Consider the following 16,227-nt stretch of genomic DNA (forward strand, 5'->3'; position numbering starts at 1 on the left):
TTCACCTGCTTCTTCTACCCAGCGATACCTACCTATTTTGAGAATGGGGGTCCATCCAAAAGTCGTTGAGACCCAGAATATCTTGCTCCATTATCTTTCTAGGGGCGCGTCCGTCGTACGGTTCTGTTCGAGACGTTCGTTAATTTAGATGCCTACTTCGTACCCAAGGCACGCATAGTTTTAATAATCGAGTAGGTACTTAATGGTGCTTCGGGAGGGCAAAAAGCTCTTAAGGCAGTTTAATATAGACATATTATTCAGCTGAACGGAGCCACCGTAGGCGAGCTTGCGAGCCGGAGGTGGCGTAGAGAGGCTGTCAATCTGTCTGTGCGGTACCTTCAACTTTGTAGCCAGCTCCCCCCCAAAATAAACGACTTTCTTCCTCAATCTCGCAATTCAACCTCAGTCAATCGCACGTACGATTTCTCGCTTTTCAGCTATGGGCAGGCACGCCAAATACTTTACGATTATGACCATATCGATCCCTACTAATATATCACTAAGAACGCGTGTTTTTCGAGCCGCAGCCCCCGCGGCCCGATGCGCCAAATACAAGCGCGGTGGCTAGCCTCCGGACCGCCCGATCCTCCCTATACCTAAAGAGACCCCGAACGACCAGATTGCTCCCGAATAAAAGAGATGCCGTGGTTATAACTTGGTCAAACATAACTAGCACCCCTCGGCCAGCCACCCATTCCCTCGAGCGAAGCGAGGACAGCTCGCCGCAGGCGCCGCCGGAGGCAAAAAACAAGAAAAAAAAGAGGCTCCGTTCAGCTGACCCCTTCCTGACCCGTCAAGTAACCTATTTTGTAGTTAACGTTAGCGTTTTTATAGTCGAAAGGCGACTGCTTGTTTCTCGCCCCTTTAACAGAGATTTGTCAACTTAAAGTATGGAGAGAGGGAAGAAGGCCTCTCGACATCCTCCTCTGTTATAGCAACGATCAATTATAGAAGCCCTTTAATCTCAGATTAGCTGAACCGCTAAGATCATAAGGCTCCAACCCAAAACCTTACCTCCTATTTAGGTCCACCTGATCCGAGGCAAGCAAAGGCAAAGACAATATTAACACTGACAAATTGCTCGACTAATACCAAACTCAACTGCTTTTCTCAAAGACTGTAATTGTATATCCCCCCCTTCCCGAGGCGCTCACAAACCTCGGCCCTCTATCCAGCCCTCACAAATCCACCAATCCTTCAGGGTTCACGAACCCCCTCACACCATTCCTCAAACAGAGCCAACACCGCCTCGTCCGCTCCATATCGAATTACACCCCACCCCACGGACACGGATTATAGCACTCCCCCGGCATCGTCGGCCCCCCGATCCCGGGGCCCACGAACCAGCAGGGAAAGTCGTGAATACACAGCATCCCCCCCGGACAATCGCCCGGGCTGGCGCACGGGGTAGGCGACGGATCCCGCACGGGGTTCAGAGCCCTGAAGCATGCGACGCGGCCCTCGACATTGTGCCCGCACTGGCAGCCCGGCCAGTCGGGGCTCTCGAACGTGAGGGCGGTGTTGGGACCCTCGCATTTGGAGCTCGGCGCAGGGTCGCAGCGCTGGTCGAAGCTGCAGGTTGTCGTGGCCAGGGGCGGGTTGCTGAAGGTCTCGATGGAGATTTTCCACGAGGTGGAGGAGCTGGAGGGGCTGGAGGTGGTTGATGAAGTGCTGGTTGCCGTGCCGGGCTGGTTCGTGGCGGTGCAGACGGCTGGGTCGGTGCGCGGGCGGACGCGGGCTGGGGGTCCGCCGGCAGCGGCAGCAGAGCTGGCGGGGTCGGGCGGGCCGGGCGGACCACCGGGCAGGGGGTTGGGTCCGGCGGTGGCGGTGGGTTGGGCCGGGGGATCGTTGCAGCCGATGAGGATGTTGGTGTTGACGGGCGTTGTGAGCGGGAGCGTGGACGGGCCCGAGAACAGGCACGATGCCGTGGCAGTGCCAATGATTTCTTGGTTGAATTGCATGCTGGAGGTGAAGCGGATGGTGTCGTCAATTACCGAGGTCAGGAGGTATTGGTACCCTGGCGGGTCGCGGATCTTGAGCCAGACGAACTCCTTGAGATCGGTCGTCGAGAGACAGACGCTGGCGGCGATGGCGTTGGGGTCGAGTTGCTGCGCGTCGATGAGCTGCTGCAGGTACATGAGGTCCTTCAGCCCCGTCATGGTCGAGCTCCACGTCGGCGAGAAGTACGGGCTGTTGAGGATCTCGGCGGCCGCGCCGCTCAGCGGAGGCAGGTTATCAATCCCGGTAGAGAGGATAGACACAAGACTCGGTGCGGGTACGAGAGTCCCGAAGTCGTCTCTGGAGTAGCCTAACTGGCGTAAAAGTTCTAGCTCGCACATTTGCTCACGGCTGGCGGGGCTCGGCCACATGCACGTCCACTTATAGAGCCCGTTAACGCCTTGCATCCAGACCCCGTTGATGATGTCGGCGCGGTCGCGGCATTCGAAGCCGCCGCCTATGGTGAGTGTGACGTCGAATGGGTCTGATGGTGTGTTGCCGCACTGGTCAAAGACTACTACGTCCACGAAGTAGTCGATGGGGTATCCTGATGCCACTCGTCGCTCGAGCTTGCCTTGATGATGAGCATGGTGAAGGAAGGGGGACCGCTTCTTGGATTTCCTGGTCCCGCCGCCACCACCACCACCCTGCTGGATCAGATAGTCGTAGAACCCCGGAAGCACGAGCGATAGCACGCTAGAGCAGTCTGCAGAGATGACGGTGATGCCGGAGCCGTTGAAGACGACTGCCGAGTTGTCTGGATACACGATACCTAGCTGGACGGGGTCGCTGATGTCAAAGAGCAGGTCCGTCTGGCTCTGCACGTCACGCAGGCCAAATACGGGGAGCACTTGGCCGAATTCGTCGAGGAAGTAGCTGAGACCGCCGACAGAGTCAGAGTCGACAGTGCCGTTGTAGGTCGCCTTGGTGGCCGTGGTGGTCTGGATGGGGAGGGCGTAGCATGTTGAGGTCGAGGTTGCGATTACGGTCTCGGCTGCGTCGAAGGGGTTGCCGGGGAAGTCTTGGGACCAGGCTAAAGTTGCAAGCTGCGGCAGCATGGCGAGGACATGTTTGGGGAGGAACATCATGGCAGACTCGAGGTGTCCAGTCGCAGGTGGCGGAGAGTCTGGGAGGTTGGACAGCTCACCTCAAGGCTTCACATGGGATCCTTTGAATATATGTCCCCAGCGGTGTCAACAGACACCAGGGGTGTCAACAGAAGTCCGAGGGTGGCCGAAAGGGATTTTCTTGCAGTTCCGGTCAGCCAATGGATTTCCGTGGGGCTGGCTCACGCATTTGTTGATCGGGGAGACTGGGCCTCTGGGGCTGAGGTTTATAGGGTCGTATTGCAGGAGAAAGGGACAGTGACACGGACGATAGATACCTAAACGAGAGAAAGGGTCACGAAGGAGTGAGAAAAGGGTCACGAAGGAGTGAGAAAAGCATGGGTTTGGATTCGTGTGACTGGAAGCAGCATTCTCTGCGGCCAAATCGTAGTGGTCAATATACGATTTTGTCCCGCGTCTCTGGGTGAGTCGGGGAAAGCTCCAAGTTTAAATCTTGGCAACGAACCTGTCTCCATGAAACCCTTTCAAGCGGATACAAGCCGCATTAGTTTCGGGTCTTCTAAATATTCCGCGAGGGCAAACAAGGAGGCTGTGACGCGAAAAATATTTGTTTGATTAGAGCACTGTTTTACGGCTCTTTCAACGGCTCAAGCTATTGCGCTTCGCGAATCTTGTACCCGTCAACCCTCATTCGATCCACTACCCCTCTCTAGTCGTGCTGAGGGGCTTGGCGTGGGTTCCACTGGCTCGGTCCCTCATGACAACTCCGTGACAAATCTGATAATCAGGGGCTTGCATGGCTCGCCCAACCGATCTTTCGAGTAAGATTTTTTTTCTTTTTCCCTTTCGCGCCGCTAGTATCCATCTGGCCTCAAAGGGCCACGATCTTAGCCCTAGCTCTTTCCGGGTTTCTCCTACGCCACAGCTGACTTCCATTCGCGAGCAAAATCATATCAGGTGACTCGAACCCCGTCTGGTCTGAAGCCTAGACCTTCAAAAGAATGAGGTTGTTCCAAGTGTGTGTATTGTGTTGTGTAGGGTGCAGAAAAGGCTTGCACCTGCAGGTCGGGGGCCCGTGTTGACCCTGTGGAATCTGAAAGTGCAGACAACTTGGCGGAGGTTATGTTTGTCAGTGGATAGGTGGCCTCCTTCGGATGGGACAGGGACTTCGTCGGACATGAACTAATTCTGGAGCAGCTCCTTGGCTTTTCTTATTACTAGGAGTCTTGACACTCAATATCAATAAAAGTAACTTATAGAAACTATACCAAGCCTAGCCTAGCCGGAACCACCAAATAGTCCCTGCAATTCCAGCCTATTCCCCCACTATAGAGTTTTCGTCCACATGCAGATAGTTTAGTTTCCTCAAGCAATCAACAACGTGTAAGTGAAGGCAGGTAAGCCTGATTAAGGTGGTCACAATGATGGTACTGAAGACACAATGAAGGTACTGAAGAGAGCGAGCAATGACTGGTATTGGTAAGAGACTTCAACCTGGCCCTAGCAAAGGAAGGGGCGAGGGCCACTGCTTATGTACATGACAGAGTGCAGGGCGGGCCATTGACAAAGGAGTGGGTCTTGGCCCGCTCGGTACGCGTGTGAGTTGGTCTTGTATGTGGGTTGGGGGTTCTTTCCTTACGAGGTATTAAAATTCTCAGTTTGCGGGGCACGCTATGGCGCTATACCTAAATAGTAGAAATATGGGGCTTCAGTGGCGTGGGACAGGTGAGGTGCAGGGGACTAGGGCAGTTGACCTGCCTGCAAACTGCCAAAAACAGCAGTCCAGACCACGGCACATGTTGTCTGCGTGGAATGTGGAGGGCCTTCCGCGCAAAACATTGGCCTTCGAGTTTGGCCCCACTATCACCCCCGAGGCTCTGCACGTTAGACGACACGTTGAGGGCCTCGATTCGCCCAGGCAACTTATTTTAGTCTCACCGGTCAACGGAGACAGACCGTCCAACACTTCAATGTGGAATCGTATCGATGGGTCAAGAGGTTGATCTGTACCAGCGTTGGCAATGGCTCAAACAACTCAATCTTGAGGCTACATTTGGTTGAATTGAGCGGCTAAAAATGGATATTCGACTGGGTTGAGGCTAGAATTGATTGATGGCAATAATTGATGATATTTGACGGCATCTTCCGCTCCACCAAAAAGATGTATAAAGTCGTCAAAGAGTTCCAAAATAGTAAAAAAAAAAAAGCCCTATAGCCCGGAAAAGCTCGTCAACGTACCCAATCCTTTAAACACATGATGTCGTTGAAGATATCGTCACCCATTCCATGTCTCTGTGTGCCGAAGACCAGCTTACCGCTACTGAATGCCCTCTCTGGGTCCGCTGACATGGACATCAAATCCAGGGCCATTGTTGACAGCCGGGGCCAACGTTCCTGACCACTAAACCCTCAAGATTCCATGTCATCTACCGGCCTGACTTCCTGGCCTGCTCCTCTCCCAGGAACTTATCAACCCACTTCTGGCTAGGCCAATGCTTATTAGAAAGAAGGATACATAATCTTACTGTGGATCAGTATTCGAGGGCAGGGAGTTGTCGGGTAAGTCGGCGGCGAGGTCTAGAGAAGGGGGTCTAATGTGCCAGGTCGGGAGGCGCCGTGGTAGGTCGATTACCGAGTCGGCTAGGTAGGCAGGTAAACGCATATCACGCCGTGGCCGTTGCGAAGGGACTTGACTCGGTAAGGAAGACTCAACGTTATGAATTCGACGATTTCCAGCCAACGTATCGCGGCCAAAATCGTACATATCAGGTACCAAGGACTGCAACAAATGCCTTACGGCCCAGGTATTCGAATCAAGTGTTGTCGCACTGGAAATACCCGATCTGGTCCTCAAAGCTGTATCCTTTGACTTCTTTGACCATGTATGTGGCCTGGTTCTCGCCCCTGTGAGAGCCTTCGATATGTGATATAGCTAACAACTCTCGCCATGTACGTCGCCGTCAGTACCGGCGTAATGTACGAAGATCGCGAGGAAGGAAACGGTCGATGCCGAAGTCTATATATCGAAGGAAAGATGCTTCATGGATGGCGATGCCCTCAAGCGCGCGCGTAGGCCCTGCTGGTGCGTATCGAAGCGATCCCTGACATACTCTCGAACCGCGTTGGGCGAGGAAGGAATCAGGGTAGCTGTCTTATCGGCATTTAGGTAAGTCCAACAGAAATCACGAAAAGCCTTATGCTCGACCATATTGTATGCAAGATTCAAGCGAATGATCATGTTTTCCTTCGATGTGAGCTTGTGAGGCAACAAAAACGACCTTTCCTTGATGTTCGAAGTCACTTCTAAGGTCCTTTGCTTCTTTCTCGGCGCCTCGACGCCGTCACAGCCTTGAAGGCCTTCTCGTAATAGTGGCACGCCTAGAAGTATACTCCCTCTTTTATGACGTTGTTGACGACCTGGGCAAGCCAGCAGCCGTGCCAAGTAATCCACCATGACCTCGTATTCTTCTTGCCCGCCCAGTATTCCGCTATGTATAGCGCCCGTGTTGTTGTTATTTGGGCCAGTCCTTCACCTCCATATTCCCCAACTCTTTGATGTCAAATTTGACCAACTCCTCGTATTGTGTAGAGATTCGCGATGGCTTCCTTAGGGCATCTGTTGGATTCACCAGGGTACCGGTACTGGACTCAACAGGGCGTGGCTGCACGCCGAAAACTGGTGGTTCAAGTGATGGATTGTAGATGTCTGTTCTTCTCTCTAGCTTTCTGGCAATGCCAGAAAGCCCGTTCTTATACTACTATTGTGGTGGCGAAGTGGGTGGCGAAGTCTCTATCTAGAACCTTCGAGGCCCTTCTGCTTGACAAATTCCAACAGCATCAAATGCTCGCTTTTGGCCTGTGGAGAGGGTTGCGGCATTAACGGTCAAGGTAGGCATATTATCGGTAGTTCGGGCGCAAGGAAATCGCTATAGGAATGGAAGGATTCGGTAGAAAGGTCGGATTCGGCTGTTTATTTACGTCGTGATAGTTGCATTGCAGCTTCAACGGTGCATTGCAGCGACCTACGGCCTGCCCGGCAGTCAGAGATTTTCCCGGGCCCAGGAAAATACAGGGTTGGCCTTGGTCAGGGAGCGCCCTGGACCCAGGAAAATCTGAAAAATCCGCCCTAAAAATGGCCTGGCCAATGGGAAATAATTGAGAATCCGCCAATTATTTCGGTCCTACGAATTGGTTGAATTTGACCTCAAAATCGTAGAATTGATTACCAATGGCTATATTTGATCGATTGAATTGGGTAAAATTGAGTTGGTGCCGGCGCTAATCTGTACCTAGGGTTGTCAGTGACAGGTCATGCACATCCAGGTAGGCAGAATAACGTTGAAAGATGCTGATTCTGGAGATTTCTGTACGTCATTAAAAGAAGGACTGAGCTCTTTAAGCGAGGCAGGCGACGACGTATAAGCTACCGGCTATGCGCGTCCAAGAATTAGTGCTTATTCTTCCTTAGATCACGAATATCACGATTCGGCTGCATCCACAAAACTTCAACCGCCTTCCTGGTGTTCCCTTTTCTAAAAACTAGCTAGACCTCTTCACACGGAATCGCTCCCGCCATCCTCCGCCTGGGCCTGGGCCGGCGGCAAGGCCGTGGAAATGTTGCGCAGCTCGGCCCACGGCGGGTACGCCGACCTGCCATCGGCGCCGAGGTGGACGACGCGGCCGCCGTCGACGTACTTCTCGACCCACCCCAGCGCGGCGACGGTGTGGACGAGGTTGACGTAGGGCCCCTCGGCGGCCTGCAGGGCCTGGAACTCGGGGTCCTGGTTGACCCGGGTGAGCTCGGCCAAGTTGTGGAAGTAGAACTCGACCGTGATGTCGTGGTCCTGTTGACATGGGGGGTTACTGTCAGCGAGCGCGGACGTGGACGGGTTTGGTTGTGGAAATGGAGACTCCGGAACGCACGTCGATCACCCAGCCGCGCTTGTTGCGCCGGTTCATGCCGTCGAGTGCCTCGCGGAACGGTGCTGGCGTGTAGACCTATGCGTAGCGAGACAATGCTGCCGCGTGAGCAGGACTTCTACGGGGAAGGCTAAGGCTAACACTCGCCACGAACCATCTGATATATCTCGATGCCGTTTCTGGCATGGATGCTAGCGACCTTGGAGAGGTACTCGCGCGAGAACTTCTCTGCTTCCTCCAGCGGCGTTTCCTTCTTGGTGTAGATCTGGAGCGTGAGGCGCAGCAGGCGGCCGGGCGAGGTTGCGGAGGCTGACATGGTTGGCAAGGGGCGCTTTGCAAGGAACGGGATTCGAGGCCAGGCCGAGGTTAGTGAATGTCAAAGGGTACTGTGTATCTCCCGTCTTCTCTCCATTAAAAAGATCCCAATATGTAACATGAATACCGTCTCTATGTCAACGTCGAGCCGAGGCTCGCCGGACTTAGCGGCGTTAGTAGCAGTTCATCCGTCGTCGAGACGGGATTGAGACTATAAACACCGATGGCCGTTGCCCTCGGCGTATCTCTCTTCCTCGAATACGGAGCCATTGTTCCGTTGCTGTGTGATTTCATCAGGTTTTTGGTCAGCAATATCGGATTCGGTGCGCCGTGTTCCCGACCAGCGGCGCGAGACCTGGCCGACGTTGCACTGACACTCTAGTCTGGGGCCATCTTGGACCGTACAGACGTGCCTCTTTGGTCTAGTAGTGAGCAAGGAATACGGCTGGGTGACGCTCGCATCGGCGAATCGGGGGCCGCGTGTCCGTCTGGGCAGGACAACCTGCGAGTCAAGGTGTCGAGCTGTGTCTGCATGCTTGTAACGACTGCTTGGCCAGTGTCTAGGATGACACAGGCATGTGGGAAGTGATGTCGAGATGTCAAACAGATTTCCATCAAAATGAAGGAAATTCTCCGTTTGGTTCTTTATCCTCGCGAGACATGAGCCCGTGGTCATGCGAGCGCCCGTTTCTGCTCCCGGATTTCTCGCAACATTTATCTAATTCTCGTCTACATGTGAAGTAGCGCGTAGATAAACAATTCTATGCAGTAGCGCGTAGACAAACAATTCTATCGTTGAACTTAGTGGAGGAAAAGTCCAGCATGTTGACCAGTCTGCTTCAACGCAATGGGAGCGGGGTGCTGCGTTTCATCGCTGATGCGTGAAGCGTCATGTCAGGCTATCGAAATGGGCTTGCTGACTGACCCGGAAGAGATGGCAAATCACAATACTTACCCAGTCAGTTGGGACGGGAGATCTTCATATTGACGTCGAAAGCAGGGGTAGGTCGAGTTGCGCGCAGGCACCGCAAACGGCATCATGAATCATCGACTGCAGACAGTCATCGTGACGCAAGGAATGGGCACTTTGGATACAATCCAACTAGACGGGCACCGAGGGCACAAGCCGACCTGATCACGTCCGAAAATAACTGGCAGCTGTGAAAATAACGTCCAACTTCTTTCCTACGCTTGCATTAGATCTGTCTGGCGCCATCGCATCGTCTTACCGCCCCAGACGGCAGCCATGTCTCGCAATATCTGCATCACGGCGGTCGAAGGCCAGACGGGCTTCCTCATCGCCGAGCTGCTCATGAAGGAGGCCAAGTTCTCGTCCCAGGTCGACAGCCTGACGGGCCTGACCATGGACCCGTCGGCGCCCAAGATCAAGGAGCTCGAGTCGCTCGGCGTCAAGGTCGTCACCCACAAGCCGGGCCGCGAGCGAGCCGTCATCACGACGCTCAAGCAGACGGGCTGCGACACCATCTGCCTGATTCCACCCACACACCTCGACAAGTACGAGATCACGCTCGAGCTGGTGCACGCGGCCAAGAAGGCCGGCGTGCCCAACGTGCTGCTCATTAGCTCCGCCAGCTGCGACTACGCGGACCCGGTGCGGCAGCCCCGCCTGCGCCAGTTCGTCGACATTGAGACGGCCGTGCTGTCGACCAAGGGCGATACGGGCACCGCCACGGGGCACTCGGCTTGCATCATCCGGTGCGCGTTTTGCCGTTGCCGAAAAAAGAGAGGCGTGGAAAAAACAGAGCTAACGAGACCACTGCGGCCAAAGCGCCGGCTTCTACGCCGAGAACCTGCTGCTGTACTCAGAGCAGGCCAAGGTCGAGAGCGTGCTGCCACTGCCCATCGGCGAGTCCAACAAGTTTGCGCCCGTCGCCCTCGGTGTGCGTGCCCGCCGCCAATCGTTCTGGCCCTTCGAACAGTCCCGGCTGGACACAGCAACCCATCTGCTAACACGCGTATCCTGCAAATCTAGGACGTCTCGCACCTCGCGGCTCACGTTCTCGCCGGCAAGGGTAAGCACGGATTCGACGACAAGCACCGCGGCCAGATGATGGTCATGACAGGTAATACGCTTCGAATACCAGACCAAACAAGACGGAAAAGGAAGTACGCTGACCGCAGCTCCGTGCTCGTCTACCGTGCCCGTCTACCTAGGCCCGTTGCTGTGCGCAGGCGACGAGCTCGCCGCCGCAGCGAGCAAAGCGATTGGCGCAACGCTCGACTTTGAGAACATCTCCGTGTCCGTCTCATCCCATATTCCCAACGCGCGACTGCCCACAAGAGACGCACCCGTCTGACAGAATATACGTAACCAGATCCGAGGCGAAGCGCATCCTGTCGGCGCAGTCCGAGAGCGACAAGTCGGAGCAGGAGTACATCCTCGACTACTATAGCCTGGTGCGCGAGGGCAAGACCAACTACGTGGCGACGACGGCTTTCCAGTTCGTCACGGGCGTCCAGGCTACCGAGCCCGACGACTTCTTCAAGCTGTACGCCGCCGAGCTGCGACCCCGGAAGAAGGTCAAGGCATAGACAAAGAAATGGACGGCGATGTGGTGTGATGGGAGATTTGGAGAGAGAGAGAAGGGTTGGTTGTCTGCGTGGTCGAGATGTAGCCATTGCGGTATATTGGAATCCACGCATGCTGAACATGTGAGTCAAGGGGTTCAACGACTTTGTTGTGGGTGTGGGAAAGAATCTGTAGTGACTCAGAGTATAGCTGAACCGGTTTGCTCGTTGGCAGCCCCCGGCATGGCTGGTTGCACCGGCAGTTTTTATCGGCAGTCTTTATCGGCAGTCATACCGGCTAGGCAGGGAGCAATCTTCTCGTACCTAGTTGGCTTTGTGTGAATTAGACTGGTGCTGGGTGCACTAGAGTTGAGGTTCGACGCATCGCAGTGGCTGCATTTGGCCACAGATGTGGTGGTCTGGACTATCTAGACTGGGCCTAGACTTCTAGTGACCCAATGACACCAAGGGAAACGCGTTCGGTAAGCCTTGAACCAGAAATCATCCAGCCACTCCATCCGGCGCAAGGTTCAGCGGTGGGAAACAAAGAGACAGACAAGCTCGTCAGGGCGGTCGACTTGGAAACGCAGCCAGATCAACACAAGCAGATGCCTAGTCTGGGAACGAAGCCATTAATCTACCTTACTACCTTATGACTATGACGTGCATCCAATAGCATAGCGTCTAAAGCTTCAATGCGGAGTCGCAGGCAGCAGGATCAACAATCCACCCGCGTGCATTGCAGTAGCTTCTTGGAAGGACAACGCACAAGAGGCACGACATCGAGTCTCGAACCGAAACAGGATATGGGCCTATTGGGGAATGACGGCGGTCAAGGGGAAGAAGAATCAATGGTGGGCCTACAAACCATGCAGATATCTGGCCGCCATGGCTAATTAATTACCTGCTGCCGAATGACTGGCCAAGTTCGCCAAGCATATAATCAAGAGCCGTTGTCTGCAACTCTGCATCGCAGCAGTCCGCCGCTGTCCGTCATCGGCACCGGGCCGGGTGCGGTGCCACAATTGAAATAGTCGTGCGGCATTGATGGCGCAATGTTCGGGTCAGGTCATGCATCATTCGATTCGCTTTGAAGTGGCCATGTTCCTCTACAGCGCGTCGGAGTCGGCATGGCTGCGTGTGGAATCTCCGCGGCGCGGCAATTGGACCCGGGGAAAGAGATAAAGATGCCGTATTGTTGTTTGTTTCGATGCAAAACCGGCGTCCGATTGCAACCCGGCCATGTGAAACAGCATTTGGCTTGAGGCTGGCCGCAGACGCCGTCCCACCCTCGGAAGCGTGGTCCGGTGCTTTTGCGGTGAGACGGGCACAGCTATCACCAAGGCTGCTGCCATGCGTATCCGAGAGCCTTGGGCGTAAATGTGTCTTGGCACGCTGTTTGTTGAGAGTGTCTTGCTCGCCCGTGCGACGTGGCGGTTATCAGCATTGCACAATAACTGAGCCAGCCAGGTGCGTCTGTGTCGCTGTCGGGGCCGCTCGCCAAGCCATGCGACAGCTCCCGGCAGGGTCTGTCCAAAGTTCGTAATGTTGCCTGCCGTGTCCTAGAGTAGCGTGTCCTAGAGTAGAGCCATTCGTGGCAGCTTTGGACAGATCCGGGCACCGGCGTCGGATTGTCCAGAGACCACGTCGGCGCTTCCCAACATCTAGAACGAATTAAGGTAGTTCTGGTCTACTCCGTAGAAGACGCAGACGAGGCTTCTAATCTGGGTCTGGGGTTTCTAGCGCCGACGGCACAGTGAAACACGCGGTTGGCTCGTATGTGCGACTAGGCACTGGAATAAACTCTGCCTTACCCGACTAGGCAATCTGCGTCTCTGCGGTCGGTGTCGAAAACCGGCAGCAGCGATTCAATCCAGAAGCCTGGTGTCGCGCGTCTGTTCCCGGGGACGTTTTTTTTTAGCTGCCTGGCCCAGCCCTGGGCCTTCTGGCGGCTCCGACGAGCTGGGAGAAACAACGGAGCCCACTGTCCGCCCACATGGCGGGCCTATCCAGGCCGGTGCCGTTCTGTCGGATTCCCAAGGAAGGCTAGGGGCCGTTCCTGTGAGGCGCTGGTGGCCAATCCCGGAGGCAACGGTAGGGATTTGTGAAGCCGAAAAACACGGGGGCCAATCCGGGAAACATAGCCACCGTGTTATCGGTTTGGAGTTCGTCACCATAGCCGCCAGGCGGCCTCTGTCCATCGGCCGGCGAAGGAGGGGGACCCGACCAGAGTCCAGACAGCGGGTAGTTTTAGTGGCTGTGCGCTGTTAATGCCCCCGCTCCGCATCCGTCGCTCCTGCACCCTGAGGCCTCTAATTCCACGCTGCAGCCTGCGCCTCTTATTGACGAACAGTGCGTTTAGCGTCCTCGTGACTGTTCTCACACTGTCCCATCTGGTGCACCTTCTACATCAAGCTTTGCGGGGTCCGGCCGCACTCGCACAGTGGAGACAATAGTACAAAGTTCGGCCGTCTCTCGTTCGTCAATCCTTGCACGGTGAGCAATGCGCTTAGCCCAGCTTGGTTTCGGCTCATTTCACCTTGCGTTCTGCCTGCCCCGTCCGCGCGTCCTCATTCGTGGGTGACGCTGCGGAGTGGATCCCCCTCCCCAGATTTGTGCCGCTTGGCCCTATTGGGGATTTTGGAGCCCTCCTCCCCGATGAGCCATCGCCGGGAGAGGCACCCGGCCGGCGTGTCAAATGAGGCACTGGCGTCCCCGTCCTAGCCCCCAGGCAGATGCAGTGAAGCTTGCTGCGCATCCGACAGACCACCGCCCATGTGCTCTGGTGGAACTATATAGAGACCTTGGGCACCCACAGACTTAGATGCCTGGACTGTCTGACAGAAGCGACGATCACTTCAAACATCACTTGCATTCATTGTTTTTTGTCGCCACCTCACACCACAGAGTGACGATCAAGTGGAGTGCCTGCTGCCTGGCTTCCTGCCTTATACATTCATTAGCTTGAGTGTGTATAAGAGCAGCCCACACCTTCGCGCACGTCACCAGCTTCGCATCACCAACTTCAAGTCAACAACCGACACGGCAACACAGTGTCATCACCCAAGACAGACGCGATCTTCGAGGTCCACACTCTTCAACCCCAATTATCACTCACGGTATCTCAGTTCACACTCCACGATGCCTCACAATTACAAGGCCGCCCACGTCCGATTCGACCCGGTTCCGGAGGTCCACAAGATCCACAAGGACCAAGCTCCCCGCCCCCAGCAGCCCAAGGTGCCCGACTTCCGGTTCTGCGTCGAGCTGGGGCTGGTAGTCCGCAGCCGCACGTACAAGCACGCGAGCAGCGCGGGCGTCGAGGAGGAGATCAGCGCGCGGCTGGCCAAGTCGGGAATCGCCAATCACGTGACCGGCACCAAGGCCGAGAGCCAGACGGAGTGGACCGTAGCCAAGGACCTGGCCATCCCGTCGCACCCGCGCGACCACAAGTTCGGCGTCAAGCTCGTGTCACCCTTCTGGCGCTTCTCGCGCCACGACACGTGGATGCTGCACCTGCGCGGCGTGCTGCAGACGCTGCACCACAGCTTCGAGGTCACGGCCACGCACCAGTGCAGCACCAGCATTCACGTCGTGCCCGCGTGCGGCTTCTGGCGCCTGTCGCAGGCCAAGGCCCTCGCCAAGAGCGCCGTCTACTTTGAGCGCTGCTTCGACGCGCTGGTGCCCCCTTACCGCCGCCGCTCCGTGTGGGCCAAGAGCAACCGCCACAACGCGCACATGGGCCGGCTGTCGACGACCGAGTGCTTCGAGAGCATCGTGGCGCAGAAGTCGTTCGCGCAGCTGGGCGCGTGCATGAACTGGTGCGCGGCGGACTCGGCCACGGGCGCGGCGCTGGGCCGCACGGCCGACTTTGCGCACTCGGGCTTCCGGTGGAACCTGGCGTCGCTGATGAGCGAGGGCGACGGGTTCGGCAGCGTCGAGTTCCGGCAGCCGGGGGCGTCGACGGCGGCGTCGGACGCCATCGCGTGGGTCATGATGGTGGTGTGCTTCGCGCGGTTGAGCTGCACGTACGGCGACTCGCTCAAGCCGCGCGACCCGGCCCGCCTCGCCAGCCTCGGCGAGTGGCTGCTGTACGAGGCCGACTGCTCGGGCGTGCCCCACAAGGCCCTGCTGCGCAACATGTTCGACGTCGCCCAGCCCGTCAAGGGCCGCGAGGCCGGCCTTGATGCCGGCGCCATCACCTTCGACGAGGACCAGCGCCTGCGCTTCAAGGAGAAGGAGCGCAACATTGCCTTGGAGAAGTACCGCAAGCTGGTCAAGCACCTGTGAGGGAACCAACTTGACTTTCCGGCAATACGTTGTTTGTTTTTGTTTTTGTTTGTGTTTGTGTTTGTTCGTTTTTGTTAGTGTTTGTTCGTTTTTGGGTTTGGGTTTGTTCTTCTTTGCATTGCTACTCTCAGATCTCACGGCAAATACCCAGGGCTTCCCGCCGTGGGAAGGCGTAATTGGGCTGGCACATCATGGTTGGCCAAAAAGGATGACACGGTCCGGAGTTTGGGACTGGATATGCATTGGAAAAGCACCCGACAAAGGGGCTTGCATGGGTCCGGCTGTTATTGGTTTTGGGCCAAGGAAGGCCCCAGCAATGGTGCTGGCATACGGAATTGGATTTCTGTAGCTAAACATGACAGAATAATACCTCTGGTTTTCTCTGCTTCATTCTTTCACGTGACTTGCTGGTCGGCTTATCTGTTCTTCCCGATCGTAACTGGCGATTGTCTTACTAGCTAACTCGGGTTTGATCTTGATGGCGCAGCGGTAGTGGACATATGCAGCCCTAAGGCTCGGCGACGAGTGACAAATGGTGCTATTATGAGGCACTCCTATTAGGAATATTGGAATGATCACCCCACTGACCACTGGTCTGTTGAGGGGCTTGGTGCAGGTGCAGGTGCAAAATGCACCACAGTCTTCTGGTGCATTCTCATTTCCCCCCTGTTCTATGGTCAGGTGTGCAATAGTACAGACCTCAGAAGCAGGGTTTAAGGAGCTTCGAGAACTGTAGCCTTCGGGGTCCCCAACTCGCCGAGGGCCAATCATGTGCGTTGTGCTCGATTTGGAAACAGCGACAGCTGTGATTCAACCCGATGACTTCCTGTTGGTCACTGGCGGCAAAGAGGGTGGTCCGGGGATAAGGTTAATTATCTGTGAGATGCCATGCCGACGTCAAGCCATAGGCGATGGGTAACTGCGGGTGCGTGATGCTAGCTGCAACATGATTCTTTGTCGAAGTGGTGTTATGGCCCCCAAAGCTGCAACAAAAAGGCTCATGTAAGATAAGCAAGTACATGCAGAGCCTAGGGCCAAAAGTCTCTACACACTTGCACGTACCCCTCGTATGTAAGGACAGTGTTTAAGAAACTAGCTAGCTGCTAAA

At 55.6% G+C, this 16,227-nt stretch overlaps 4 protein-coding genes across 4 annotated transcripts; 2 read left to right on the forward strand and 2 right to left on the reverse strand.

Annotated features, from left to right (window-relative positions):
• Window positions 1-826: 826 nt before the first annotated feature.
• Window positions 827-3,086, reverse strand: B0T26DRAFT_762134 (uncharacterized protein; the record flags this gene model as incomplete). The annotated part of the gene is made up of 1 exon (XM_060446409.1): window positions 827-3,086. The coding sequence occupies one exon, from the start codon at window positions 3,084-3,086 to the stop codon at window positions 1,269-1,271; it is 1,818 nt and encodes a 605-aa protein (XP_060303554.1). The 3' UTR covers window positions 827-1,268.
• Window positions 3,087-7,285: 4,199 nt separating this feature from the next.
• B0T26DRAFT_689368 (uncharacterized protein) lies at window positions 7,286-8,567 on the reverse strand. The gene is made up of 3 exons (XM_060441031.1): window positions 8,140-8,567; window positions 7,989-8,063; window positions 7,286-7,909 (listed from the first exon to the last, which is right to left on the reverse strand). The coding sequence occupies exons 1-3, from the start codon at window positions 8,299-8,301 to the stop codon at window positions 7,619-7,621; spliced, it is 528 nt and encodes a 175-aa protein (XP_060303555.1). The 5' UTR covers window positions 8,302-8,567; the 3' UTR covers window positions 7,286-7,618.
• Window positions 8,568-9,546: 979 nt separating this feature from the next.
• Window positions 9,547-10,853, forward strand: B0T26DRAFT_809027 (uncharacterized protein; the record flags this gene model as incomplete). The annotated part of the gene is made up of 5 exons (XM_060447250.1): window positions 9,547-10,016; window positions 10,090-10,201; window positions 10,294-10,384; window positions 10,476-10,560; window positions 10,637-10,853. 5 exons carry the CDS (start codon window positions 9,547-9,549, stop codon window positions 10,851-10,853), a joined length of 975 nt encoding a protein of 324 aa, XP_060303556.1.
• Window positions 10,854-13,970: 3,117 nt separating this feature from the next.
• Window positions 13,971-15,119, forward strand: B0T26DRAFT_737254 (uncharacterized protein; the record flags this gene model as incomplete). The annotated part of the gene is made up of 1 exon (XM_060443423.1): window positions 13,971-15,119. One exon carries the CDS (start codon window positions 13,971-13,973, stop codon window positions 15,117-15,119), a length of 1,149 nt encoding a protein of 382 aa, XP_060303557.1.
• Between the last annotated feature and the right edge of the window lie 1,108 nt (window positions 15,120-16,227).

Source organism: Lasiosphaeria miniovina (genome assembly GCF_030549165.1).
Source record: "Lasiosphaeria miniovina strain SMH2392-1A chromosome Unknown B0T26scaffold_1, whole genome shotgun sequence".
NCBI classification, from domain to species: domain Eukaryota; kingdom Fungi; phylum Ascomycota; class Sordariomycetes; order Sordariales; family Lasiosphaeriaceae; genus Lasiosphaeria; species Lasiosphaeria miniovina.